Source organism: Rhinatrema bivittatum, chromosome 13 (assembly GCF_901001135.1).
Source record: "Rhinatrema bivittatum chromosome 13, aRhiBiv1.1, whole genome shotgun sequence".
In the NCBI taxonomy this organism is placed as follows: domain Eukaryota; kingdom Metazoa; phylum Chordata; class Amphibia; order Gymnophiona; family Rhinatrematidae; genus Rhinatrema; species Rhinatrema bivittatum.
In genome coordinates, this window is record NC_042627.1 from 66,357,248 (window position 1) to 66,384,212 (window position 26,965).

Sequence of the window (26,965 nt, forward strand, 5' to 3'; positions counted from 1 at the left end):
GCAGGCATGTTTCCACTGGGGTTGTGGTGTGGTCGCTAGATTGTGTCTTCCTGAGCTTTTCACACACTGAACTCAGTCACATTCAGTGGGTATCAGAATTTCAAAATTGTGAAATTAAAGGCACTGTAGTGCGACATTGTATAATCAGTCAAATCAAAACTGTGGTGCAGTCACAGCTGAATATATTGGGAGACAGGGCATGCAACGCAGAACACTTTCCAAGGGTTTTCCAAGTCATGCTGAAGGTTTACTGAGCAGCTTGCTGGAGATCTGCTGGCTGTGCTGGAGACTCCCATACAGTAAGGGGATCTCAGGGCTTGAAAATGCTGGAGACAGCAGCAAAATGCAGAACTTGGAAGCCGGAAACTATGAAACTATGTGAAGCAGGGTGGGCACTGAGTTTTTGGGGATGGGGCCACTCTTACTCCCAGCTCTCCTTTTCCATACGTTATCACAGTCCACTTGCCATTGGGGTTCTTCCGGCAGGGAGGAGGATAAACCTCTGGGGCCCTAGACTCACAGGAGTGGGGAGCCACTCCCAGTCCTTCAGTCCCCTCTCTCCGTTTGCTCTCACGCATGTACTCACGCTTGGGATGGCCTTGCTTTAGGGCACCTCTGACTCTGAAGAAAGACGCTGGACAGTCTGGTCGCATGCTCCAAGCACAGGTACAAGTACAACAAAAATTCTCCAAATAATCTTCTTACAAAAATGAACAGTCTAAAGTGCCCTTTTTTCTCAGATGTCAGAGTCCCTCTGGAGGGCAAACACTAGGAAAACACCAGCACTCTTGAGTGATAGAGAGTGGGCTCCTAGCAGGGCTGGGATCTCTTTATCTCTTTCTCTGATGGCAAAAATGTGGGCTTTAGGTGGCGAAGTCCCATGAAGATGTTCAAAATATAAAATAATCTCCACTCCTTCTCTCAGTGGAAAGGAATTAGTGGACAAAATAATTCCTCCCAAACACAAGAATAAAGTTTCTGTACAATACTTTGCTCCGATACTGCTGTCCCTTCTTTAGCTGGGTGGAGGGAGTCACAGCACCTTCCTGACCTTCCAAGGCAAGGGGGGGGGGGGGGGGGAAACCCTTCTGGGGCAGGCAAAGGATCTCAAAAATACAAAATTCTCCCAATCAAAAGCAGCTCTCTCAATCCTCGTCTTCACTCTGCAAACAATGCCATCCAGACCTTTGGAGATACTGGCAGGGCAGAGCCTTTCCCCAGAACAGGCTAAAATGGGGATCCAGCAATACAGCTCTCTTCCTCACTTTCCAAAACCTCCAACAAAAGTGCAAAAAAGCCCCACTTTCCCCCCTTGTATCAGGTTGTAGGGCGACTCCAAACTGCAACTAAGGATACCAAAAAAACTACCGAAAAGCCACACTGATCCATGTGCACATTATGGTTTTATATTGCACTGCTGATCAATCCACAGAACCCAAAAAGGGGGCACCTACGGGGATGGTTTGCAAACTACTGAATCCTAGCTCAGGGTTTAATGCTAGGGCCAGTTTAGATAGTGAGGGACTTGGGTAGAAAAGGTAAGGCATGAATCTGTCAGTGTCCCTGCCAGAACAAGATGGAGTTCTGGGCAATCAAGCAGTGAGTGATAATCTCATACTTCAAATGCTGCTGAGAGAGCCAATGTAATCAAGAATGACGGTGATGACAGATGGCCATTGTCTACTGCTGCCAGCAGATGCTTTGTTACCCTTATGATGGATGCCTCCATCTATGCTTTGACTAGGCTTAAAGCCAAACTGCAATTGGTTAAAACAGGTGAAAAGTAATTGAGACTAAAGGTGGTCTGCCATTTTCTTCCCCACTACCTTTCCTTAAAGGAAGCCTAGGCCACGGATGGTTTGCCAAGTGCCGAGCACAAGAAAGTACTGCAAAACTTTGATCTCTCCCCTTCCATGCCACATTTTGAAACATCAAAGAGCAGAAATCTTCCAGGATGGGTTGTTGGTCTGTTAGACACATGTTGGACAGTTTCTAAAAATCTGTTTTATATGCTGGTTGAAAGTGAATCCAGATAGTGACTTATTCACCACAGCTACTGATGCCTTTATGTAGCGTATAAATCAGAGACGCCTCCGAGCACAGGTTCCATATTTATAGAAATTGCTACACATTGAGTTTTGGCACCTGAAATTACAATAAATCCATTCTATAAGGCTTTGCAATGTAGGAGTCTGCCTTATTTATACACTTCCAGTCCCAAATCTCTCTCCTCAGTATACACTTCGTGAGTCATCTGCAGCAGGCATACTAATAGCAAATGATGAAAACCAGACTGATCCTTCCAATCTACCCAGCTGCGATTCTTTCATTTTGGGTGAATAAGTTCATAAATTCCTATATCCCAACATCAGTTCCCCACCTCCAAGATTTTTACCTGAACTTTCACTCCCATTCCTACTACTGCCCTCCATAATCAGTCCCAAGCATGCTCAGAATCTGTTATTGGCTTCTACCACCTCCACTGGTAGGTCATTGCGGGCCTTGTCATCTACCTCAATGATTCTTACAAGATCAACACTAAATCCAGTATCCAGGCCCCCTTCCATGCTTTAATACTAAGTTTTTTTTAATAATCTACACAGCCAGAAAAAAACATTGACCAAAACATCCAGCCTCCCCAAGCTCATTGAGGGCTGAGTTCTTGATGTGTGGGGAGTTGGAGGCAAGGGGGGAAGGGGATGGACTGTGCTCTGACAGAGATATTCCTACCAATACAATCTAGCTCAAATATTAATCTCATTACAAATTCTACTATACTACAGTCTGGAAGAAATAAATCAAGTACAACAACTGAGTGATAAGAACCAGACAAGATCAAGATTTCCGATTGGTACTACAATCAATCATCCTCACAAAAATAGACTACTGTAACTCCCTGCTCCTGGGCCTTCCCGCCAACACCATCAAGCCCCTGCAGATGTTACAGAACTCGGCTGCCAGGATCCTGACGAATTCAATAAAGAGCGACCACATCACGCCTATCCTCTACAACCTCCACTGGCTCCCTATCAAGTTCAGAATACTTTATAAAGTTCTGACCATTTTGCACAAAATCATACCCAAACTCTCCCCTATTGATCTCGCCATTCAGCTGCGCCCTCACACCTCGGTCAGACCGATTAGAAGAGCCTACCAAGGCACTCTACACGCCCACCAAGCAAAATCATCTCTAAGGATCAGAGCCCTATCCACGGCAGGCCCCACGCAATGGAACTCTCTCCCACCAGAACTGCGACTAGACCCCTGCCCAATTTCCTTCAAAAAAACCCTCAAAACGTGGCTATTTAAATCAGCATTCCCAGAACCGCCCGGGTAGCCATACCAATTCACCGTAACCTGTCTCATGGCACCCAGCAAGCATGGTATTTTGTATCAAGTTAACTCTGTATCTCATTTATTAAGTCTTTTGTACCTCATGTACCAATTTCGGATCATCCTTGGTGCATCCAGTGCCCCTCCTATTTTAATGTTATTTATTCAAAGCTATTGAATGTTTTATTCAAAGTTATTATATGTTTAAGGTTCTATGTAACGCTCTAATGCGAAGTTATTGTTCCACTGTAAACCGGTTTGATTTGTATCCTATACAAGAAGATCGGTATATAAAAGTTAAAAATAAATAAATAAATAAAGATCAGCCTGAGACCTGAAAGCTTTTGTGAGCGACTTAACGGCAGGGTTGTAGGGAAAGGTTTGTCAATGACGCAAGGTAGACAGCCAGGAAAGAGTGGAAAACATGAGGAGGGATCTAGTGAAGCTCAGGAAATGGTCTAAGGTCTGGCAGCTAAGATTTAACGCTAAAAAATGCAGAGTAATGCATTTAGGATGCAAAAACCCAAGGAAACAATACAGTATTGGAGGTCAAATTCTTCTGAGTAAGAAGAAAGAGCAGGATCTTTGGGTAATCTGATGATCTTAAGAAGGCCAAACAGGTAGATAAAGCGACGGTAAGAGCCAGAAATCTGCTTGGCTGCACAGGGAGAGGAATGGTCAGCAGAAAAAGGGAGGTGATACTGCCCCTATAATATGTCCTGGTGAGACCTCACTTGGAATACTGGAGACTGCACCTTTAAAAGAATATAAGGATGGAGTCTGTCCAGAGAGTGGCTACTAAAATGGTCAGTGATCTTCGTCCTAAAGCATACGAGGATAGACTTAAAGATCTAAACATGGATACCCGAGAGAAAAGATCAGATAGGGGAGATATGATACAGACATTCAAATATCTCAAAGGTTTCCATGCACAGGAGGTGAGCCTTTTTCAATTGAAAGGAGGCTCTAGAACGAGGGGTCATGAGATGAGGTTAAAAGGGGGTAGACTCAGGAGTAATCTTAGGAAATATTTCTTTACAGAGAGGGTGATGGATGCATGGAACAGCCTTCCAGTGGAGGTGGTGTACACAAAACCAGTATCTGAATTAAAAAAAGAATAAGATTAATGCAGAGTGATGCTAAATGAATTGGACGGATGGACAGACTGGATGGGCCATATGGTCTTTTTCTGCCATCATGTTTGTATTCTCAGTATTTTACATATGCAGCGGACACTTTTCAGTCTGAAGGTCATAATCCGCTCAGAATAGATAACAGAGTTGGAATATCTCCTAAAATGTGCGTGTTGATAATTTATTGTAAAACATGGAGTTCCCCCCCCCCAGAACTACAGGAGCAAACCTTCTAGGACATTCATGCGCTCAGGACCTTATCCATGCATCTGCGTGGATCCAACCTCCCTTCCCCCCCCCCCCCAAATTCTGTCAGAGCACTGCAAATCCCCCAACCGCCTCCCCATGGACATGTCCTGAAAATTCGACGTGGACAGGCCCCCTAATAAAGCGGTTACTCGGGGGGGGGGGGGGGGGGGGGTCAGACACACGCAATCTCATAAGCAGGCCCAGGCATTGGCAATGTGGGTAGTAACTGCCTCCAGCGCCAAATATTTATAGGCACCCAAGTGTTGTTGTCTCTGCCGTGCTTTCGTCTGTGCCTTCCACCGTGGTTTTGCTCTTCTTCTCTAGCAGTGCTGGATCCACGGCAGCAGCAGCAGCTGGCGATCACAAAAATTCCTGCCCCCCTCCTCCCACACGGGCTTCCTGGTTACCTTAAGACACCTGTGGGAAGGGAAGGGCGCCGTGGAGCCTGTCAGCATGATGGCGCTGCGCGAGGCCCTGCGCTGATTTCATTTTATATGTCTGCAGCTGCTGCTGTGGCCCGTGCCACGACTTGCAGGTGGAGGGCCTGAGATGGAAGGATAAGGGCGGGGGGGGGGGGGGGGAATCGTCTGCCTCCCCCACCTCACTCGAATCGCAGCCCTGCACGTTCACCTCTTTTCCTTTGGAAAGCAGGCCATAAAGAGAGTTCAGCGCGATCTCCATTTTAACAAACCCCCACAATGCTTTGCTTGTAATTTCCTGTCATTCTTTACTCCTAGGTTTACCCCATACAACACTTAGACCGCTACAAATTATGCAGAATTGTGCCGCGAGCTTACTAACAGGATCAAAGAGAAGGGAACACATTACACCGATTCTGCATGAGCTTCACTGGCCGCCAGTTGTACAGCGAATACAGTTTTAAAACCCTATGTATCCTCCATAGAGCAGAACATGGAGAAGACGTGGAATGGCTGAACGCTGCAATAAGAGTACATGAGATCCGCTAATAAAGGCTTATTTGTCCATTCCCTCAATGATACCAGCAAAATTAACATCAGCAAGGGAAAGAGCCCTGTCACTTGCCGCGCCAAAAATTTGGAATAAGTTACCTGCTGACATTCGGCTAGAGCCAAATAGAACGACATTTAGAAAAAAAAGTCAAAACATGGCTTTTTCGGCAAGCGTTTCATGATGGTGACAGTAATTTGTGAAACAAACAAAAAAAAAAAACCCACAAGCTTAAAATAAGGAAAGAACTAAAAGCAAAGGTGAAACATTGCTGAGTTGGTCACAGTGTTGAATGTTGTAGTCTAAATGTCTCATTGTTAGGCCATTTTATGAAAATTGTATACATTTTTAACCTATTAGAATTGTCATTGTATCATTTGTAAATGTTTGGTTTGATTTTTAGTTTAAATGTTTTTATGTAAACTTTGTAAACCGATATGACGGCTCCCGCCAAATACCAGTATAGAAATTGTAATAAATAAATAAATAGATAAATAAAATGGGGAATCTGGAAAGCTGTGGAGAGAGAGAGAGGGTTCTCTGTAAGTGGACCAACCAAAAGAAGTTATCATGAATGAGCTTCCAGGGTCTTCACATGGCATGCATCATTTCTTTTGGTTGGTGTAATATATCGCAATCTCTAAAAGCATTCCCTTTCCTGGGACCAAGACAACACCCAACATTTAAATCCAAGATACTGCAGGATAAGAGCAGGCCACATTTTTTTTGTGAGGGCTGTATGTGGTTCGTGAACAAACGGAGCAAATTGATGGGTTGCAAATGTCTGACTTGGGCCATTTGGCAGCGGCTGCAGGGACTGGAAATCTGCCATATGGCTTAGGAACAGCTCCCTCAACTGAAAACAGGTGTGCACTGAGCTACACGCGGAGGTGGAGGCTCCAGGTTTTGCAATTAAGGCATGGGAGGTTTCCAGTGACTGCTTCAAAGCGCAGGCCAGGCCACGGTTAAGTGAAAAAGTGTTATACAATGCAAGCTGCCTGCACTGAAGGGCAAGCATATTCCATTTCAAGGGATCTCCTCCCTGCCCTCATACCTGTATCCATCCTAGCTCCCCTTGAATGCAAAGATTTTTGGCCTATCAAGGCTTGCAGCCTCTCATTCCTGTTGGTTGCATCACAGATCTGTTCTTTTGCATTTTGCACTCCAGCGAGTCCATGCCGCTGTTTTACAGGAGTGCTGGACTGTTTGTGAACGCTGCTCCCCTCCATAAATATTGATGCGACGTGCTGTTGTCGGGCAAACCTATAATGCTGTATGGAAATCAAGTAACCATAATCCCTTGAAGAATGTTCCTTGCAGCCTCTTTCCTGCCTGCACATTTCTTTTGCATCCTGTACGCAGTCCATTTTTATCACCGTTCTACACCTCCCATTCTTCTTGTTCTCCATTAATCCACTGGACATCATTTCAACGCAAAAAAATGCTTTGGTTTATTGCACAGATGGGAGCTGAGACAACAGCTGGAAGGAAAGGTTTCTTATATTTTGACAAACCAGTAGGTGGGGGTTACACTTTAACAGCTGTGAGTGCAATCGTGGGGGGTTGTTGGCCCCATGCTCTGGGCAGAAGATGGGACTGGCACAAGGACGTCAAGGAATCTGTAGTGCAAGCCGTGAGAGGGCGTCCCTCCCAAACCAGCCCCGTGAGGGGGAGCGGGCTTCCCAAGGCGCTGCCGGGGTGTCCGGATCACAACGTGCTAAGCAGGGCAGAAAACTGCCCCAGACAGGCTTTTGAAGATGGGTATTTTAGTGGCTCCATTAATGAGGGGAGGGGTGGTTGTAAGTTTGAACACTGGGTGCAGTGACAATTTTCAGTTGCAAGCACTGGATAAACCTTGAAGGCCTAAAAGATGCTTAACTCATTCTTGCATTCCCCTTCCATCCCACCTGCGAAATCACTGGTTACCCAGAGTCTGAAAATGAGAACCTTTCATTATAGCTCCAGTTGCCAGATATATATAAATATATATATATACACACACATAGTGGTAACATGCAGTTTACATTCCCCTAATTACAACCTAATGTCACATGGCACAAACAAAAAATACATAGTCAACTTTTTATGGTAAAAGACCTATAATTCATATACAGCACTTCCTACATTCCAGGGACAGGGTTAAGAGAAACAACTGCTGTAAGGGGACAAAGTGCAGGGCACAGATTTCTACATCGTTTATTCCTATGAGTAATTACATTGTAGTTACAGCTGCTCTATTACTTTCCATTCTTGAGAAGGAGAGTGGTAGAAAATAACCACTGGACAAGAAGAAAACAAACACAGCAGAGACAGATGCAGTGATAAAGTGTTCTCATGTTTTGGAGGTCATACTCTAGTAGTAACTGAAAAATAAAATTATCAGAAGTCAAAACTTCCTGTGTTTAAAACTTCCTGTGTTTAAGAGTAACTGAAGTCCTGCTGGCACATGGATAATGTCTGCACAGTCTACATGTGTGTAGTTGTATGGGCACACAACAATGACTACGGTGACTGGGGAGAGGAAATATTGTACAGGAGTACAAAAGTGTGCATTGGTGCAGTAATAGATTATGGGAAGGGTCCACGCCCGGGGCTGAAGGCACCCTTAATCCATCCCTGCAGAGGTACATGTGCATTTACACACTTGCAGAAGTGTACGTGAGTATTAAGGTTACTTTGCAAGAGTGTAATTAGGTCAGACACGAATATAGAAGAGCTTTAATTCAGAAGACAAGCAAACTCTGAGAAGGCCCAGGAACAGCTCTGACTCTGGACAAGTCCAATCCAAGCAATAATTGCACCAGAAACACATCACTGTGGTCAAAAAGAAAGCATTTTACAGCATCAGGGTTTGGTTTCTGACCCAAAATAAAGCAGGGGAAGGGAAGTTTGCACATCAGCCTGCTGGCCTATGAAATTTCAGGAGCTTTACTTAAAATGATAATCCTGCACCTCCAGAAGTTTACAAAGCACAGGCAACCCAGAGGAAAGCTATCAAAATGATGCCCAGTATACACTATGATCCCTACAGGCTGAGACCAGCAGCAGGAGGCAGAAAGGACTATGAGAGACATTCAAATTCCTTACACCTGTAAACAGTGCAGAACTTCTCATAAAAGGCATCATAAGGAAAGGTGTCTTCACGGAGCGTGCAGTGAGGGCATGGACCGTGGAAGCCTTTAGAGCAAAAACAGCCCAAGCAAAGAGGATCCTTAGTGATGGGGAGATGAAAGGAAAGCCAGAGGTCAAGCAGGCTCTGTGCTATGGCATTACTGGAGCATCTAAAGTCACCGCCACCTTCTGCGGCGCCCCTACCCACGATAAACATGGGACAGCAGAGTTTCTGGCACCTGCTGTAGTGGGAGACCAGTCACAACCTCTTTCACCCAGTTTGGAAAGAATTCCCACATTCTGGAGAGTTTCCTCTCGCACTAGTTCCCTAGACATCCCTAACTTTTACTAGTTGGTTGCATTTCTATTCGTAGGAGAAAACAGGTCAGTGCAGAGATGACACAGGCGTTGTCCAACTGTTGCAGATCATACAGGGACTTTTCGCATATCTGCTCATAGTGCAGGTTTCTCATCCTTAAGCGTCGTTATGGACCTAGATATTTGCAGGGTGGTTAAAATGCCCGCAGTCGGAGCGCAGGGTAGGCTTTCCCCCTCCAGGAGCTGACGCAGGGATCTTTACAAATGCTTTTTCTTCTCCGTGCTGCTGGGGTTACCGTGCAAACGTCAACACCGGCGGAGACAGGGAGCTCTGCACAGTTCATAGCAGGGGCGACTATTTATAGAGCTCGGTTTGCGTGCGAGACTGCAAACCATAAGTGCTGTAACGGGGGGTGGGAGAGAAGGCAACCGAAAGGCTCTTCCAGAAAGCTTTGCTGTGCTCGGAGAGCGGGGGCAGGGCAATGCAAGTGCCCTGGGGTGAGGGCACAGCCGGAGAGGGAGTGGGAGAAACTTTGGGGGGGAACCGGAATGCAACAGGCAGAGAGGCTTCCCCTCCCCTGCAAGGAGGTCCGAGATCCAACTTCAGGATTCCCCCAGAACCAAGCTGGACACGGAGAACGAGAAACAAAACTATCAACAGGCAAACCTCCCCCCCCCCCCTACACAGGGAGGGGAAAAGCAAATCATCCACAGCACCCCCCCCCCCCAAAAGCTGAAAATAAAGAGATCCAAAAGGTCACGCCTCGGCCGCCTCCCCCCTACTCACCGTACTGGAAGCTGACCCTGGGGATGACCTCCTCCTCCTCCTCCTCCGCCGTCACCGCCGGCAGCAGCCGAGCCGAGAGCAGGGCGAGCAGCGCCCCCCGCAGCCAGCACCCCAGCCCCATGCCTCGGCCTCCCGGGCGCACCTGCCGACCTGGCTCGCGCGCTCTCTGCCTCCTCCGGGGATTTGTAATCCAAGCGTCGCTCGCCCGCGTGCAACCGCTGCCTTCGATCCCAATCGCCGCTCCCGAGTCCGGGGAGGGGGGGGGGGGGTGCAAACTTTCTGCTGCCCGCCAAGCCCGGCCCCCCCTCCACACGCGTTTCTCCGGGCTCTGGAGCTGCCTCTCTCCACGCCAACCTGCCACAAACAGGAAAGAAAAGAAAGGAGAGAGAGAGAGAGAGTAATTAAAAAAAAAAAAAAAAAAAAAACCACAACCCAAAGCTGGCTCTCGCCCCTTTCATTGGCTGCTGGGAGGAGGTGAGGCTTCAGCCCTTGTGAGCTGGAAGCGAACCTAACCCTTCATCTCACTCCGAGAGGATCCGCACTGTTTACATGACCTGAAAGCACAGCCAGGGCTGGCGGAGGGGGAGGGCTTCCTTTAACTGGCGGGACTAGCTAGCCCCCCTGGCTGTTTTGGTTGCCAGCCGTTGCTTGGGCCACTGAAGGACGTGCGCTCCGCCATCGTCTCCCCAAGGTGAAGCTCCCACACGATGAAGCAAACCCACGCACACACGTCCCATCCCTGCAGATTATCTCCCCTCTCACCGGTGTGAACATCAGCAAAACATTGCATTTCTGAAATCCCCGGGACTCTTCCGGTCTAGAATTGCACGGATACGTTTTCATGTGACCACCAACCCCCCCCCCCCCCTCTAAAGATTTGTTTTATGTTTCATAGTTACAATTCTTTTTAAACTGGAGCAAATCACAAACTTACATTGGGGGGGGGGGGGGGAGAATTATGCAGTGCCCCCAAATCTCCTTCCTCACCTCCCACGGTGTTTGTAGAACCGAATAGAAATCTTAGGGATGTCCATGGGGAAAAACTGATGGATGGCAAACTTAAAGCTTTACTAAAAGCAGAATGATTGATGCCTGGCTCCAGGTCAAGGGTCACCCCTGGCACTCTGCCAGGAAAGCCTTTTATGGTCTATTCACCCCCAGCATTTACGCAATAGAAGCAGGGATTTGGGGGGGGTTTCTCAAATAGCAAGTGTGGAAAAAGGGTGATATTGGGGGTTATTTTTGGGGCTTGTAAATAATTATTTGGCAAGGCAGGAAAAAAAGATATTCAGGGCACACAGGAGGCAACAGCAGCTCGATTGCTCCATAACCCCCAGCCCACCAGGGCTTTGTCACCTATGCACTTATGTGGCATCCATTCACCTCTCCAAACTCTCCACCTGCTCAGAGCAGGAGTCAGTCTGTGGGAAGAAAAGTGTGACCCTTACTTCTTTTCTTACCACAGAGAATCGTGGGAGCCCGTCCATGCCAGCTTGCTTCCTTTTACCTGCCATTGGATTGGAATATGGCAGGAGAGAAATTTTAAAAGGCTCATTTTTGGAGCTGTTGCTTTTAAAGAGACAGTACCGCTTTCTCTGGCTGAGATCACAGCACTCTTTTTTTTTTTTTTTAAATGGCTTACCAGACCCCTCATGTTACACATCTGGCAATATACATCTTACCATAAACACACCTCCTTGTCATGCATATCTCATCCACCCACCCACACACAACACACACACACACACACACACACACAGGACAGAGACACAAGCAATGGCCATGGACTGTTGTAAAGTTAGGCTTGTGTCAGCCACCAGAGAACACCTCAACAGTTCACCTGCCACACCAGCCTGCCACAGACCACAACCACCAATGTATGTTATGTGTTCTGCCTCATACAAGCAGCCGTGGTGGACAGGAAGGGACGTGTAAGGGCTGGGCAAATGCTTATGCAGTGGCCCACCAGAGCTGGTCTTCCATGCTCTCATAAGCCGAGTGAACAGCTCCAATCCAGCCAGCTAGCAGAAGGTAGGATGCACAGGTGCAATCCTCAGACCAGGAGAAAAGTGGTGATGAGATCTGGGTTGGTTGGAAAGACTCTAAATACAAGAACATACTAATTAATTGTTGGAGTACAGTTTACAGCAAACTGCTATTCCACTAATAACACACTGAATTTATCAACAGTGTATGATAACCCTATACTTTACAATAGTATGGGAAAAGACATGGATACTTATGGGAGCTGGTAGTAGGACCTACTAGAGGTAATCTTGGGGATCCCAATACTATCCCAGCTAAGACCAGCTGTAGAAAGGCCAGCAGAAGGGGCTGGCTAGCAGAGGTAGTGGCTTTTTTGATGCCATCTTGGCTGTCAGTCAGAGGCAACAGTCATGAGTGCAGAATACTTGTGTTACTATAAAGTCCAGTTATCGCTGCTAGATCAGCAAGTTTGCACTTTTTAAAGGGACCACATCTGTTTCTGCTTTCTCAGTGCTGCTGAAAGGCATTTTGTGCTCTTTTCTCACAAAAAAAAAAACAGCAGTCATTCCAAAAAGGGCCAAGATGTATAGTATCAGTCACTCCTCTGGCTCCAGATGCATCCATTCCAAGGACCTAACAGGGGGGGCTTCTGTGAAGGCAGGGTCCTTTGTATTATTACAAGGTGAGCAAGAAGGGCAACTGCCCTGGGCGCCCAGCCAAAGGGGTGGCACATTACTTTTGACTCAGCCTGAGTTTGCAATCTCACGAGCCCAAAAGGAAAGGGGAAGACTGAAAGCCACCTCTGGCTGGGCACCGTTTTGTCCAATAACTGTCCTTCTGGGCACGCTCTGTGCAGAGTCCTGCAGGGCTGGTGGTGCAGAGCATGACAGATCCCTGGCATGAGCAGCATGGAATCTTTCAACCTTTTGGGATCCTGGCCAGTTACTTGTGACCTGGATTGGCCACCGCTGGAATCAGGATGCTGGGCTTGATGGACCTTTAGTTTGACCCAGTATGGCAAGTCTTATGTCCTTATATTCCAAGTCTCTTTCCCAGAAAAGAAAATGCTGACAATACTGCTGCTCTGATGCTCAATGTCATCCTGTTTATTACAAAAATAAAATTCAGTGTTTGATAAGAATCTCACCCTGACATTACCAAGTGTTTGGGACAAAGTGCTGGCAAGTAGATCTGTCCCTTAGTTGGATTCATTTCTACCAACAAGCAAGATGGGCTGTAAAGGAGCCTAAGCAGATTTCACATAAAACCGCCCAGGGACCTAAGTGTGGCCCACAATGATGTCCTTGTAGAAAGGAAGCACAGAAATAGAGGAGAATTTGTGAGCCAAAGGACACTGCCAAGAGATTGTCTGGTTTCCCCATTTAAAGCTGCAGCTTAGCGCAAAGGATCCTCCAGCAGAAACTGAGGAGAAGGTCCTGGAAGGAAGAGCACCTTACGGAAAAGGTAAGTGAGCAATGTCCATCTGTAGACTTCAGAAGAAGCAATATACTGCCTAGCAACACATGCCCTAACCCTGCCCAATATTGTGAAATATGCCAGGTGCAGTGCCACAGTACCTGGCATAATGGCTGCAACACTGTCCTTCCATGCCACAGTGACCGAAATTGTTTGTTTCCTTTCACTACTCCTTGTTTCAAAGGCAACTCTGCTATCAAGAGTCACACAACTTGACATTGCAACAAAAAATGCCTTTCCAATTGCAAGACTGTAGCATGTTAATGCCTCAGAAACAACGGAGATGAGACACACGCTCAATAGTAAATCGGCAAGAAGAGCAGAGCATGAAAACTTATCAATTAGTCCTTACAAAGTACTTGGCAAAAAAAATCATAATCTTTATTAGTTGATAGAAACTCCACAATCTTGATAAAAATGGTAAACTTATAATAGGTTAATGCCTGCCATAGTGCTGAAGACATCTCTCTTGTGCTAGAGGATGGCTTCACAGGGCCCTGGATAGTGCCAACCACTGTCATAGAAAAAGGCATTGCAGCATCTAGCACAGCACTGAAACGTGTGTTGGTGTCAGGTCCCTGCTGCAGGGCACTCGTGTGGCAGGCAGGGTGTGTGAATGTACTGGCACCAGGGCTAGATGGGGAGGGTGGGGGGGGGGGGTCACATATATATCTGGTATATTCTGTTAATTGGTTCCCCCCTTGTTCATTGTAAACCGGTTCGATAAGACTTGTCTTGAGCATCGGTATATTAAAAGAACTTAAATAAATAAATATATTAAATCAAATCAACAATGTGGAATGAAAGGGCAAAAGAGAACAGATACACTGGTGATCTCGCCCATCCCCTCTGCCTCTCAAAAGAGCGGTCGAAAATGTGGGCACCCTGCCAGCAGAAAGACCTTGTTAAAGAAAAACTCACTTCCCGCTGGACTGGGTTTGATACTTGGTTACATTTCAATTTGTTTTTGAAGGGGACTGAACAAAGCTTATATTATTGTGTCCAATTCACAACATCTCAGTTTTGCTACGGACTGATTTCCGTGGCGACTTTCATTTTGCCTTTTAATAGAGTGTGCAAAACATTAGAATAATCACTTCCCTACTGTACTGCTTTCTAGTTTTTCCGTAACATGGGAGATAGAGTAGGAGAAACCAGGGGGGCTTCAGGCTGTATTTTGTGCTGTAACCCGGCCCCATGCCGAATAAAAAATAAATGAAAAAAAAATCAGAATGACTGTTGAGACAGACAAAACAGAACACCGAATGGACCTATGACCTTTTAACAGGGAAGCAAAGGACTTTTTTTTTCTGTAGCAATGGTTTCTAAATGTTGCAAGACATTCCCCCAAATCTGCAAGGACAAATGATCTTGCATGCATTACGAGTTAACCTCCTAGCGTCTGAGCCTCATGGAGATGTCCGACATATATTAAGAAATCCCTCCTGCTGGGCAATGACTTGGCCTTTGCCCAAGATAGCCTGACTGGCAGCAGCAGCTGGAAATTCTCGAGTCCTGGGCTAGACTCACTAGGCAGGATACCTTACAGCCCACCCAAACAAACCCCACAGAAACCCTGCTGCGCTAGCCCCAGCTTTTTCCATGCTGGCAGGGTTTTCTCAGGAAAGCAGAACCTGTCCTTCGAACGTCTGTAAAAGGACAGAACGCGCCGATGTAGAGGGACTGAAGACAACTGATAGCTAGACAGTAAACAAAAAAAAAAAAAGAGATTTGTTTTTCTTGAAAATGTTTTGTTAACAGCAGAAAGAGGATCAAACTTTCAGATCAGAAAACATGTTGGTGTGGGAGGTGCTCCCTGCATTTTCCTTCTGTACAGCTGTTTCTGTTTATCCCCCAATGAACATCCCGACAGAAAATGAAATGAATATTAGTTTAAATCACTAAACACTGATCTTTACAGATCCAGCTGCTATTCTAGCTGACAGGTGCCCACATCAACTTTTCTGCTTTCCATTGAGCCTGCCGCCGCTAGGTGTTGCGAGCGGGCATGGGCCTGGTCATCGGAGGGAGCGTGAGCCCAGGGGCCATGGCACAACCCCAGGGCGAGGCTCCAAGGTACGCGCTGTGGGTAGGCAAGTGCATCTGAGCACAGGCTGAACAGAAGCTTGGAGACTCGGAACCCTTGGAAGCTCCATTGAACTGGCACACACAGGAGTGAGACCCAGCAACGCAATGCTGGTCTCTGGGGTAGCCCTCCGGCCACTCGAAAGCCCTTTCAGACCTACTGTTTGGGAACGTCTTGTGTGTCAGGACAGACGGAGGTCAAGGATGGAAGATGACTCGAAACATGGACATGAATTGAAACTTAGATGAAGGTACTGAAGACTTGGACCTTAGACAAAGACACGAAGGAGCCCTGTGCCGCAGTGCACCCTACACAGCCCATGGGCTGGTTGCGGACCACGCCAATGGCAGGGCAGCCTCTGGTCTTGGAAAATCGAGGAATATCACTTGGAACTAGGAACAAGGCTTGGAATGAGGAACATGGCTTGGAACTAGGAACAAAGTGATCTGCCAGCTGAACAAGCTCCATGAGGCCGGAACTAGAAACATGACTAGGAACTTGGAACTTGACTTGAAACTTGGAACTTAGAAACAAGGATGGACTCCAAGGACTTGATCCAGCGAAAATGGACTTGGAAACTTGGAAGTGGGCCTTGTGCTATGAGGTGCCCTACACAGCCCACTGTGGGCTGGACACAGACCACAACACTGGCACACCTGCAGGAACTAGGGACTTGGAACTGACCCTCAGGAGATGAAACTAGGACTCTGAGAACATGGAACAGAACTCCTAAGACATAGAAGACTTGGACCCAGGACTCGGGCAGTGATGCGACCCCCACGCAGCCCACTGTGGGCTGGTGAGGATCCACGCACTCGCAGGACTTGGGTGCAGGGCCCCGAAGGCTTGGAGTAGTTGGACACAGGAATATGCTGGAGATTCAGGAAACTTGGAAGACCGGAACCCTGGAACATGACAAAGACTCAGGAACCAGGAACAAGATGAAGACTTGGACTCAGTTCCGCAGACGCTGAAGACAGGAACCAGGAACCAACGTGAGACTAGGAACATGGAACAAGAAGACTATCAAAACAGAAGCATGACCACAGGAGACCTTGAAGGATGAAGTACACCATGGACAACCATGAAGATCCTTACGAGGCCAGTAATGAAGACTGAAGAGCCCTTTTATAGGGCTGGCTGGATGACATTATCAGGAAGGGCTGTGGAGCTTTTCCCACTGCGGGCCCTTTAAATTGAAGGCACATGCTTGTGTGCACGCCTTGAGGACACCAGACAGGAGCAGCTTGTCAACGGTGTTCAGGCTGTGAAGAGAGCAACATCAGTGGTATTCTAGGGCCACAGGAAGTGAGGCGGCAATGGAGTCAGCGCTGCATGGGAGTGGTGGCATGGCAGTGTCAGGAGCCCTTCCTGGCCACACTGAGATGGCAGAGGTGGTGGCTCCCTGCTGCTCGGAAGCAGGTGTCGATGGCAATCAGGCCGCGGCTTCACTGGTGGCGTTAGGGGAAGTGAGTGGAGCTGCTCGCAGGTCTGTCCTGCAAGCGAGGCAACAGTAATTACCCATGGAAAGGTGCAGGTTTTTAGAACTCTGTTATCCTGAAATTAGATGGTTCCTGTCCCATTGGCACATGTCTCCGTGCAAGACATCCCAGCAGACCTGACAGGGATTTGTGTTTTTCTTTTCTACTACTTCAGTTCTGCTTATGCTCCTTCCTGGGTTTTGGGGATGGCCACTAAGCTGCCTGGGGTCAGAGGTCTGGGTTTTCCATGAAGAAAACAGGAGACCACCTGGCCTGATGGTACAGCATGCCATTTGTTTCTTGACCCAGCAGTTTCTTCTTGGTCCTTTGGGCTTCCAGTTCAGTTGGAACCAGGGCTGGGAATTCCCGCAATCACGGGCCCCAAATTCGATCACCAAGTATCACTATGACACAATGATTATGGCCCTCCCTTTCAGCGGCTGTGAATGCATCCCTAGCCTGGGAGTGGAAGACATGACTAGGGAGCAGAACCCAGGTTCTTCCACATGGAGGTGCACAGCAGGGCCATGGAACCACCAGACCAGTCCATGCAGCACAAATCCATTTAGTTCCATCTCAAGCCTCGGCTCTGAAGTTTCAAACATACTAGGACACACTACTTCTCTTATCAGCAATTTTAGAGGAAGAGAGTGGAAGGGGAGTCTAGTGCTTAGAGCAGCAGGCTGCAAACCAGGGGAGCTATGGTTCCAGTTCTGCTTGGGCAAGTCACTTCACCCTCCATTGGCTCAGGTACAAACCGATTGAGTGCCCTCTAGAAACAGGGAAATACATGACTGTAATCTGGTTTGAAGTAAGTATCACAAATGGCAGAACATGCATTAAAAAGGAGAGGAAAGGACGCATCATAGGCAAATAGATTTTAGCTTTAGAAACAAGAATGGCCACAAAATGAATAATCCCACACAACAGCAAAACTGAAGAATCTCTCAGCAGATTAACACTCCTCTACTAGGACAAAGCTGCATGCTGTGGCTTTCAAGGTTGAAGATGAGGGTTAAAGTCGAGTAATCTATAGAACTGCCAGAGGTTCTAGAGATACCACAGGTCTGCTATGATTTCTCAAGGCACGGCAGAAAATTCTTCAGGAATTGCAACTCTGTTTGTTGCAGTCCCATGGAGCTCATTGTAACATCAACATTTTTCCTACCCTTCCACCCCTGCATCTCCTTACCTCTCCAGATCTCATTTCTTGATGGAGGGGAAAGTCAGCTGTGATATTGGACGCTTCAAATGTCATTTTTTTAACATTCCAAGACACCAAGTATATTTCAAGTTTGAGATGTTGTCTATTTGGTTTTAGTCATTATCGTTGGGGCTAACTCAACGTTAGTCCTTAGTGTGCACCTTCTTTAGACCAGTATTGTTAAGCTGCTACTGACCTCTGACTGCATGCTGCTATTTGAATATCTTGTATCCTGCCATGAGTGAATTTCTTATTCAAAAAGGTGGGTAATATATCCAAATAATAAAACCACCCCCAGGGCCTGGGCATCACACTACAATACATCAGAGCTCCACAAGCTTCACCAAAGTAAAGGTTTGAATTTGATTTACTGGGGTTAAATAGTTTGAAAACAAAAAAGAGAGTTACCTAGAAATGTGAGGTTTGCACTGCAGGCAGATCTTGGCTCTGGCTCTAGTTGTTAATGGACATCTGTTCTCAGAAACCCTCTGGTCTTTCAGCTTGGTAAATCCGTAGAAATGTTTACGTTCCACTATAAGTTTGTGGTTATCTTCTTCTCAAAATTCTCCCCTGGGCTCTGTTGCACTCAAACGCAAGGATGACAAAGTCCTCTTTGTAGCACTGATAGCTGGAGCCCATATCAGAAATAATTGTCCAGGACAACTCACTAGTGGTGGATCCAACTGATCTGACTTTTATTTACACAGAAAAATATTTAGAGAGCAGTGCCACAGACACAATTCAAGGGTACACAGTTATAGGTTTTTATGTGCTGAGAAGGTGGGTCAATTTCACAGTTTCCATTTTAAAGATCAAATATTTTACATCACTTCCTTTCCAGAGAAGGTTCACATGGAAATCTTTAAGGATATCAAATCGTGCTGCTTCCCTCAACTTTCCTGAAATAATAGAGCTTACAATTTAATCTCCAGTGCAAACTTCCTCCTTGTAATGGTTTTGACTTGGAGCTTACGGATCATGGTTTACAGTTCAATAGTAAAATAAGTGATACATCTCACTCAAACTTCAGATATACTACTCAGAGTAAAGCTCTGGAATTTTAAAGGATGTGGTCTCTCTGCAGCTTCTGACTCAGTCACTACAGAACGCTTCCCTTTTAAGCAGTTACTACCATGTGAATCCTTTTTATTCTAGCAGCACCATAAAGCAGAGAATATGGATGTTGGGAAGACCCATTTTTCCTCACTGTTCCAAAAGTCCTCACTGACTGGAAACTCTCATAGGTCGATGGGATTCCATGCTCCTCCCAGGAGCTCAGGGCTTTGCTAGGATATTGGCATTTTCTTTTCAGTCGTCTTTTTCAGCTCCATGCACTGCAACGTCCCTTACATGCTGCTGCACACACCAGACTCCAGCTTCAGCCTCACTCAAATGAGCATACCCCCTCTTTCAGTTTGAACTGCTCCCGCTGTAGTAGTCTCACAACATACTCGAGCCTAGGGCACACTATGTGGCACAGGGTCCACATTAGGATCCTGATTAATTCACGTCTGCTAATTAGTAGATATTTGCTCTGGATCTCATGGAGGCAGATCAGAGAAGGGCTAGCAAAGAAAGGTCTTCTAAGTTGAGACTTATGGACTCAATTATACATACCCGAGAGGAGAGGAGAGACAAGTGGGATAACAGAAAGACATTCAGTTACCTAAAACTAGGAGAAACATTTTAGAACAAGTGGTCTGATAGGAGACCCAAAGGGGAGCAACATCTGAAAATTCATCTTCATGGAAAGGATGATGGACAGATGGCGTAGTCTCCCAGTGCAGGTGGAGCAGACCCAAACAGTAACAGAATTTGAGAGGGCATGGGCTCAGCACACAGTATTTTTACTTAGGAAGGAGTGAAAGGGAAAACAGAGACACACTAGGGTCTTAGGGTCATGCAAGAGAAATTAATTTAGGCAGATTCTATATGTCCATGCTTCTTGAAGTCAGAGAGCATCTGTTATCAGGATCTCTCTGTTAGAGGATTTCTGCTGTTGGGATGTTTCTCTGACTTTTAGTACACAAGTTGATCAGAAGTGTTTTATGCATTTATTTACTTTAAGAATGCCATCTTAGAAATATTTGTATTCACAACAGAAAATGTTGTCTCTAACCATGCCTCAATGTTTAGTATTTGTAGACATGAGGCTATAAACAGAGGCTGTAAGGTTAGCAACTGTTTTCTTAATTTGCACATTTTGTTTGGAATCATTTAGTAGCTAGGGACAAACCATTTGTTGGCAAAACTGCACAAGATTATTTAGATAAGAAATTCAAGATACACTGTGCAGGAGGTCTTAGTAATTGTTTGCTCTAGAATGATGTAACTGTTGGGTTACTGTTCTCGGCTACAGATAACCTTGTAAGTGAGGAATTAGCTGTTGCCTAAATTAGGATTTATCATTAATAGTCTTGTCCCAGTGGCTGGAGAAGTTCAGGCATTATTAAATGTTTCTTTCATAACATGGTATGGGCCAGGGTCAACCCTATAAGATAGATTTTAAAAGGGCCGCGTGCGTATCCATAAACGCACGTATCACGCTGTGTTCAAAATATGCACCATTTTATAACCTAGATGCCTAGGTTATAAAATACTCTCCACATGTGCACATCTGGAGCTGTAAGCATGCCACTGCTCCTTGTTAGGCACAAGAGTTCTACCTCTGGCTGGCTCTCCTATGAGAAAAGGCTAAAGAGGTTAGGGCTGTTCATCTTGGAGAAGAGACGGTTGTAAATGTGAATTAGTTAATTACTCTTTCAAATAATACAAAAACTAGGAGATGCTCTATAAAGTTATGATGTAGGATGATGATTCTTCGGCAGAGCCATATTTAGGGGGTGCAGATGGGGGCGTGGCAGAAGGTGCATTTTTGAGAGGTTTTAGATAGGGTTTGACACCTCACCCAGTTTAACCCTAACAGGCTGATCCACTCCTGATTTCATCCCCATTATATACATGGAAACACAGTTCTGCTTTTTTTTTTTCTGGAAATCAGAATTACAATTCCATGTGTGCAATAGGTCAGAACCAGGACTGGATCAGCCTGTTTGGGTTGACTTGGGTCATAGACTGTGCCATGATGCGCTGGAAGAACTGTGTTTTGCCATCTATTTGGTGAAAAGATGGGGACGCTCCCCATGTTTTCAGCACAGGAAGCTAGATTTTCTGCTTATGGCACTACTCGTCAGGGAAGATTATCCTTCAAAAGCTCTGATGTTTTGCAGTCTGAATGAGTTTTCTTTCCTGCCCTGTAGGAGACAGTGGAGTCAGCGTGCATTGTAAGAATACCGTGACTTGCTGCAAAGCACTTCATCTCAGTGGTCACGGCTTTCCACCGACTCCAGCCAACACACTTTTTGCAATCAGAATTGCTCGACTGACATATGTTAGCACTAGCCCTTAACAATTTCATTTGTAAGCATTCACTCCATCAGCAGCTGGTGATGGTCTCTCACATCTTCATCCTCAGACTAATTCACCTCCGTTCATCCGTACTATTAGGATTACTTTTGCTCACACACACACACACTGGCACCAGGCCCAGCTGGGGGCTGGCAGCTTGCCCAGGTCTCCAAGAGTGTGAAAGTGTGAGTAGCAAAACCTCGGTGTACGGCACACGAGCTCCTCCCTCGGATCCTATATCAAGCCTAGAAATAGACTTATCTGCAGTGAGCGAGCCACGCCGCCGCTGCACTCGCCAGGTCACTCAGCACACTCGGTCCCCAAGGTGACGCTGGCTGATGGTTTCTGGCTGCAGTTACCGAAATCCATCACTCTAACGCAGCAGGGCCCCACCAAATCCATTTCCTGCTTGCCTGCTTCTGCCCTTGCTTTATTTTGTTCTTTACCTAGACTCCATGCCTTGGGATGGTTGCTATGCTTATTGTCAAAACTGTAGAATGAGAAAGTTGACCAATTTTGACAAGTTTTTTTTTTTTAATTTTAAACTGATCTTCAGTTAAAGGAATTATATTAGTGAAATAAACAGGAAAAATGAAAATGAAAAATATAGGCTCTGTTCTAAGAACCTTGGCAGTCTTTCTGGTCTTTAATGGGGGACCCTGGAAGCAAGGAGTCAGAGTGATTGTAATCCCTACAAGGCAAGGCCCATTTCCCAGGAGTCTTGGCAGACCACAATCCTGGTTAACCTGTTATCTGCAACATGTCACGGGAGAGTCTGGCTACCCATTGTATGTTTCACTGAAGACAAGAGCTAGCTAAAAAAAAAGTGTCATTGGAGACCCAGGTGCCCTATGTCACTGAAGATAAAGGCTATGTTTTGGATAATCAGGGTTACCGGAGAACTGGGCAAGCAGTGGTATATGCCACTCAATACATGGGCTCCTTTCAGTCTCTACCACTGGACACCTGGCACTATTAATTCACCGTCTGCAGAACTGGTGGCCTGTCTGCACACGAGTTACCTACACAAAGTCATCCATGAAATTGGCTGTTACTGCATTTATCCACAAATTCCCTGGAAATTTATAAAGAACACAAGTAAGATGATATCATCCTGTTTTCTCCTTTTCTCCCCAGAGCCATTATTGTTAAATCATTTACCTAAGCAAAGGAAAAAAAAAAAATGTTGCTATCGGTTATAGGAAGAGCAGTAGAGAGAAGGCTGTGTTGATGACTGTGCACCAGAGAGAAGGCCTAGGGAGCACAGAGGGAAAAGGGACTTAATACTGGGGTGGAATGCAGAGGAATGACCAGTTCTGGACTGGGAACACTACCATATCTATTTTAAGTTCCCTCATCAAGGCTTCTGGTCTTGTTTTCTATCATTTCAGCTTTAGCAGGTTTCCTGAAAAACAATACCTTCTTTCATGAAATTGACCACGCTAGAAAGCAATGATAAATCTCTCAGCTTTTGGTAGCCTGCAGTTTTTCACAGTGGCAATTTTCTAAATAAAAAAGGTTCCAGGGTTGGATTAAGCTGCAGCCTCCACCTTCCACTGTTATCCAAAAGGAAGCAAGCTGGAAAAGCTCCTGGGTTGGTGACCTGGCAAGACGTGGCAGAAAATCGCCACTGGTTTTTTTTATTATTTTCACCTTTGTTATGGATAACACCGGAGAGGCCTAAATAACTATTCCCAGTAACACACAGAGCAGGATAATTCTCCCTAAAAGGAAATATTTGTGTGTGGGGGGGGGGTGGGTGTTCCACTGAATATATATGTTTTCCCAGTTAGTAAAAATAAAATACAAGTACAATGCATTCTTGAGAAATGCTAAAAAAACAAGAAGTCTACCAGAACTAATCCAGCAGACTTCCCAGCACACACAAATCCGCAGGCCGTGTAGGTGTGCGAATCAGAAAAAAAAGACAGGCTGGTCAGAAACCTCATGTCCTTCCTGACATACCCTCACAATTTCATGTTGATTGACAACAGACAAGTTATTGGTGGGAAACACGAACACACAGAGACATGTCAACGTCAAAAGCCTCTTTCCCCTCAGAAAGTAGCTAACAAAATCACATCTTGCTCATCCTTATTCATGTTGTGGTTTATATCACTGGGACTCAGGTTACCTATAGCCTGGAGCAACCCAGCCAAATGTTATATTTGCAAGGAATGGTCTACCCTGCCCATATGACTAGCGCTCGTAACTGTATTCTGGTGAATCACCTTCTCTTGTCTGGATATTTCACGCAGATTGGATGCACCACGAGACCAACAGCAAGCGATATCAGCCTGCCCAAGGCCGGGGAAGGGTCTGTCCAGATCTGCTCACGGCTGCTTTGATGGCACGTCGGAAGATGGCTTCTGATAGAAAAGTAATATAAACCTTGCGGAATGATCAAAGCTTAACCCTGCAGCTGTTCTGGGGCCCTGACCACAGGCAGCTATAGAGAGCAGGCAAAACACTTCACGTTAACAAAGGACAGCATGGCGGAAGAGGAGACAAGGAGGAGCAAACATTTTAGAGTCTATCGCAAGGTGCCCAAGAGCAAATGAGAGAAATGTTGAAAGAAATAAAGCTTAGCAACAGATACCGTAGCCTGCCAAAACGCCTTGTGTTATTCCCAAGATTCTCCGTTATCTCAGGTAACTTTGTTGGGAGACGTTAACTTTGTGGATGGCAACGGGATTACTGAGGGGATCTTGTAGACTATGGAATGGGGGTACAGGGACCACAAATCCTCCTAGAATTGTGAGTATGGTCCTACTTACTTTCTCGGGCCACGGTGGAAGGGAGAGGCCATGGTGGAAGGGAGAGGCCTCCTACTTGGGCCTCTCCCTTCCGCTGTGGCCAGCCACAGATTTTCAAAGCCACAGCCCCTCATATTATTGTAGGATCAGCGGTGTTTGGGCCCTGGAGGAGGAAGGACGCTGTACAAGAGCGCCGCATCCCACAGCGGTGGCTGTGGCACCTGGGCAGGATGGGGCATCCCCTCACACCTCGCTTTCCAGGTCAAGTCAACGTGTAGTGCTTTCTGTGAATCTTAGACAACTGAACTTCCTGGGGCGTAGCTACTGTGAATTTTTAACTGATTGCCATTTCCCTGATGCTTCTGCTTCCAGTCATAGAGCTGTGCTGCAATAAGTTAATTATTTAAAACAGTCAGGTTAGCCTGCCCCAGTGCCACATATGCGAACAAGCCTCCCCACACTTGTGTCTATTTAATTACCTGCCACATAGTTCTGCTACAACTGTCAGAACTGGAATTAATAATAAAGCTGTACTGCTAAACCCTGATCCCAAAGATGCAGCTTATTGAGTAGCTGATAGCATAATGGCTTTTTTTTTGCATGGATTCCATACGGCCAAACCAAATAATTGTGGGATCAGCTCTCTATTTCACTATGAAAACGTTTCTTTTTATTGGGGGGGAGATGGGCTTGGGGATTGTTGCAGATTTATCATTTTCAAAACTAAAATGTGATTTCACAAACATTAAGAGAGATGAAGACAAAGGATATATATCCATATCCATACATACATTATATATATATATATATATATATATATACACGCACACACATATATCCATATATATATGTATGTATATATATTTAAAATAATGTATTTACTGCACATTACGAAGATCCTGGTGGTTTACAAAATAAAACATACATAGATAAAATACCAACAAAGGGCACAACACCTGAACAACAATGCTCTCATGGAGATTCTCTCTTAGCGAGTGAGTCACTTGAAATGCACCTCAGAGACTTTCCGTGTATTGGTATCTGCTTGTATATAAAAACTGTGATCGTTCTCCCATAATAGGACATGGGAACTGTTGAATTAATTGGCTTGCTTTATAGTTTAAGACAGTGGTCTTAAACTATAAACAAGTCATCTAATTGTGGTTGAGTGAAAATATTTTTTCACACAACGCACAATTAAGCTCTGGAATTCATTGCCAGAGGATGTGGTAAAGGTAGCCAGCATTGCTGGGTTTATAAAAGGTTTGGACAAGTTCCTGGAGGAAAAGTCCATAAATCATTACTAACCAGGTAGGCTTGGGAAAAGACACTGCTTATCCCTGGGCGTTAGCAGCATGGGAGCGATCTACTATTTGGGATCCTGCCAAGTACTTGTGACCTTGATTGGCCACTTTTGGAAAGAGACTGCACTGGATCCTTGGTCTGATCCAGTATGGTAGTTCTTAACCAAGTCCTTAGTAAATGATAGCAGATAAAGACCAAAAAGGTCCATCCAGTCTGCTCAGCAAGGTTTTTTTTCTTTTTATTAATATAGTAGCAGCTGCTGACCCATGCAGACTACGGAGTGGCAGCTGCTACTACCTTAATAAAAAAAATAAAAAACCTGAATCATTGTGTTGTCCTTTTTTCCTTTACAGGCTCTCCACGTACAGCATCCCTGGAGGTAAGTATCTTTGTGTGTGTGTGCTGCTTTACTACTGAGCTAAATAAATGGTGCTAGACTGGCCAGATCTAGTGTGTATGTCCTGGGTATTAGTATGCACCCTAATCTCTGGTGGTCCATTCAGGAAACAGCTTGAGTGCAATGGTGTCTATGGTATGAGGTACCTCTGGGTGATGGGTCTGACGGCAGCGGGTGAGGTTCACTCCTTCAGGATTTCCTATACCGAATCAGTAAGAGAAGCCAGGTACCTGGCACTGAAAATCTTCCGCAAGCTAATTGAACTGATTTGTTAGCTAAGCAAAATAAAAGAATACGCTAACACTCCCTTTCTTGGGTAGTATTTAAAAGGGTACAGCAAACATTCATTTTCACAGATTTCCACCCTTCCTTCTAATAAAGACAGATAAACTAGCACCATGGTCCTGTCCAATACTTTACCATTAACTATCCTGTCCTCAAGGAACCGGGATTAACTTCCAGTCAAAGAAATAATAATCTTGTGTGCCTCTCTTAATGTCCTAAGGCACACATTAGTGCTGAGATCATGCTCTCCCTATCTGTCCCCTTTTAAATTGGCAGATTGATGTTTTACATTTCTCCTTTCTTTTCCTTGTAGTCAGGCAGATCCACTACAGCATTTCTGTCCTAGACCAGCCTCACCTGGTTTTTTTCCCATCTTCCTTTTTTCAAAAAAAACCTTTTCCTCAGAGAGCCCTGGTAGCATCACAAAAAGTAGTGCCTTTTTTAAAAGTCCTCATAAATCTTGTTCTTGCGCTCATCAACATTCCCCATTGCATGGCACAGGTGCCAGCCACTTCTAGTAAATCTTTGTTTTTACGTAGCTGTGGTATCTCAAAAATCCCAAGTGGCAAGTCACCTTACTCCCCTGGTATTCCTACGCTGGGCATTTCACTTCCATGAGCTCACAAGGCTATCCAACCAGGCTACTGTGATTGCTCGATTTACATAGTAACAGAGTACACA

General features: G+C 45.7%; 1 protein-coding gene across 1 annotated transcript in view; it reads right to left on the reverse strand.

Annotated features, from left to right (window-relative positions):
* SEMA4B (semaphorin 4B) overlaps positions 1-26,965 on the reverse strand; it is a 130,818-nt gene that overhangs the window by 53,130 nt on the left and 50,723 nt on the right. The window contains 1 exon segment of the mRNA XM_029574561.1: positions 9,901-10,254. Within this exon segment, the coding sequence (XP_029430421.1) occupies positions 9,901-10,021 (121 nt within the window). The 5' untranslated portion in view covers positions 10,022-10,254.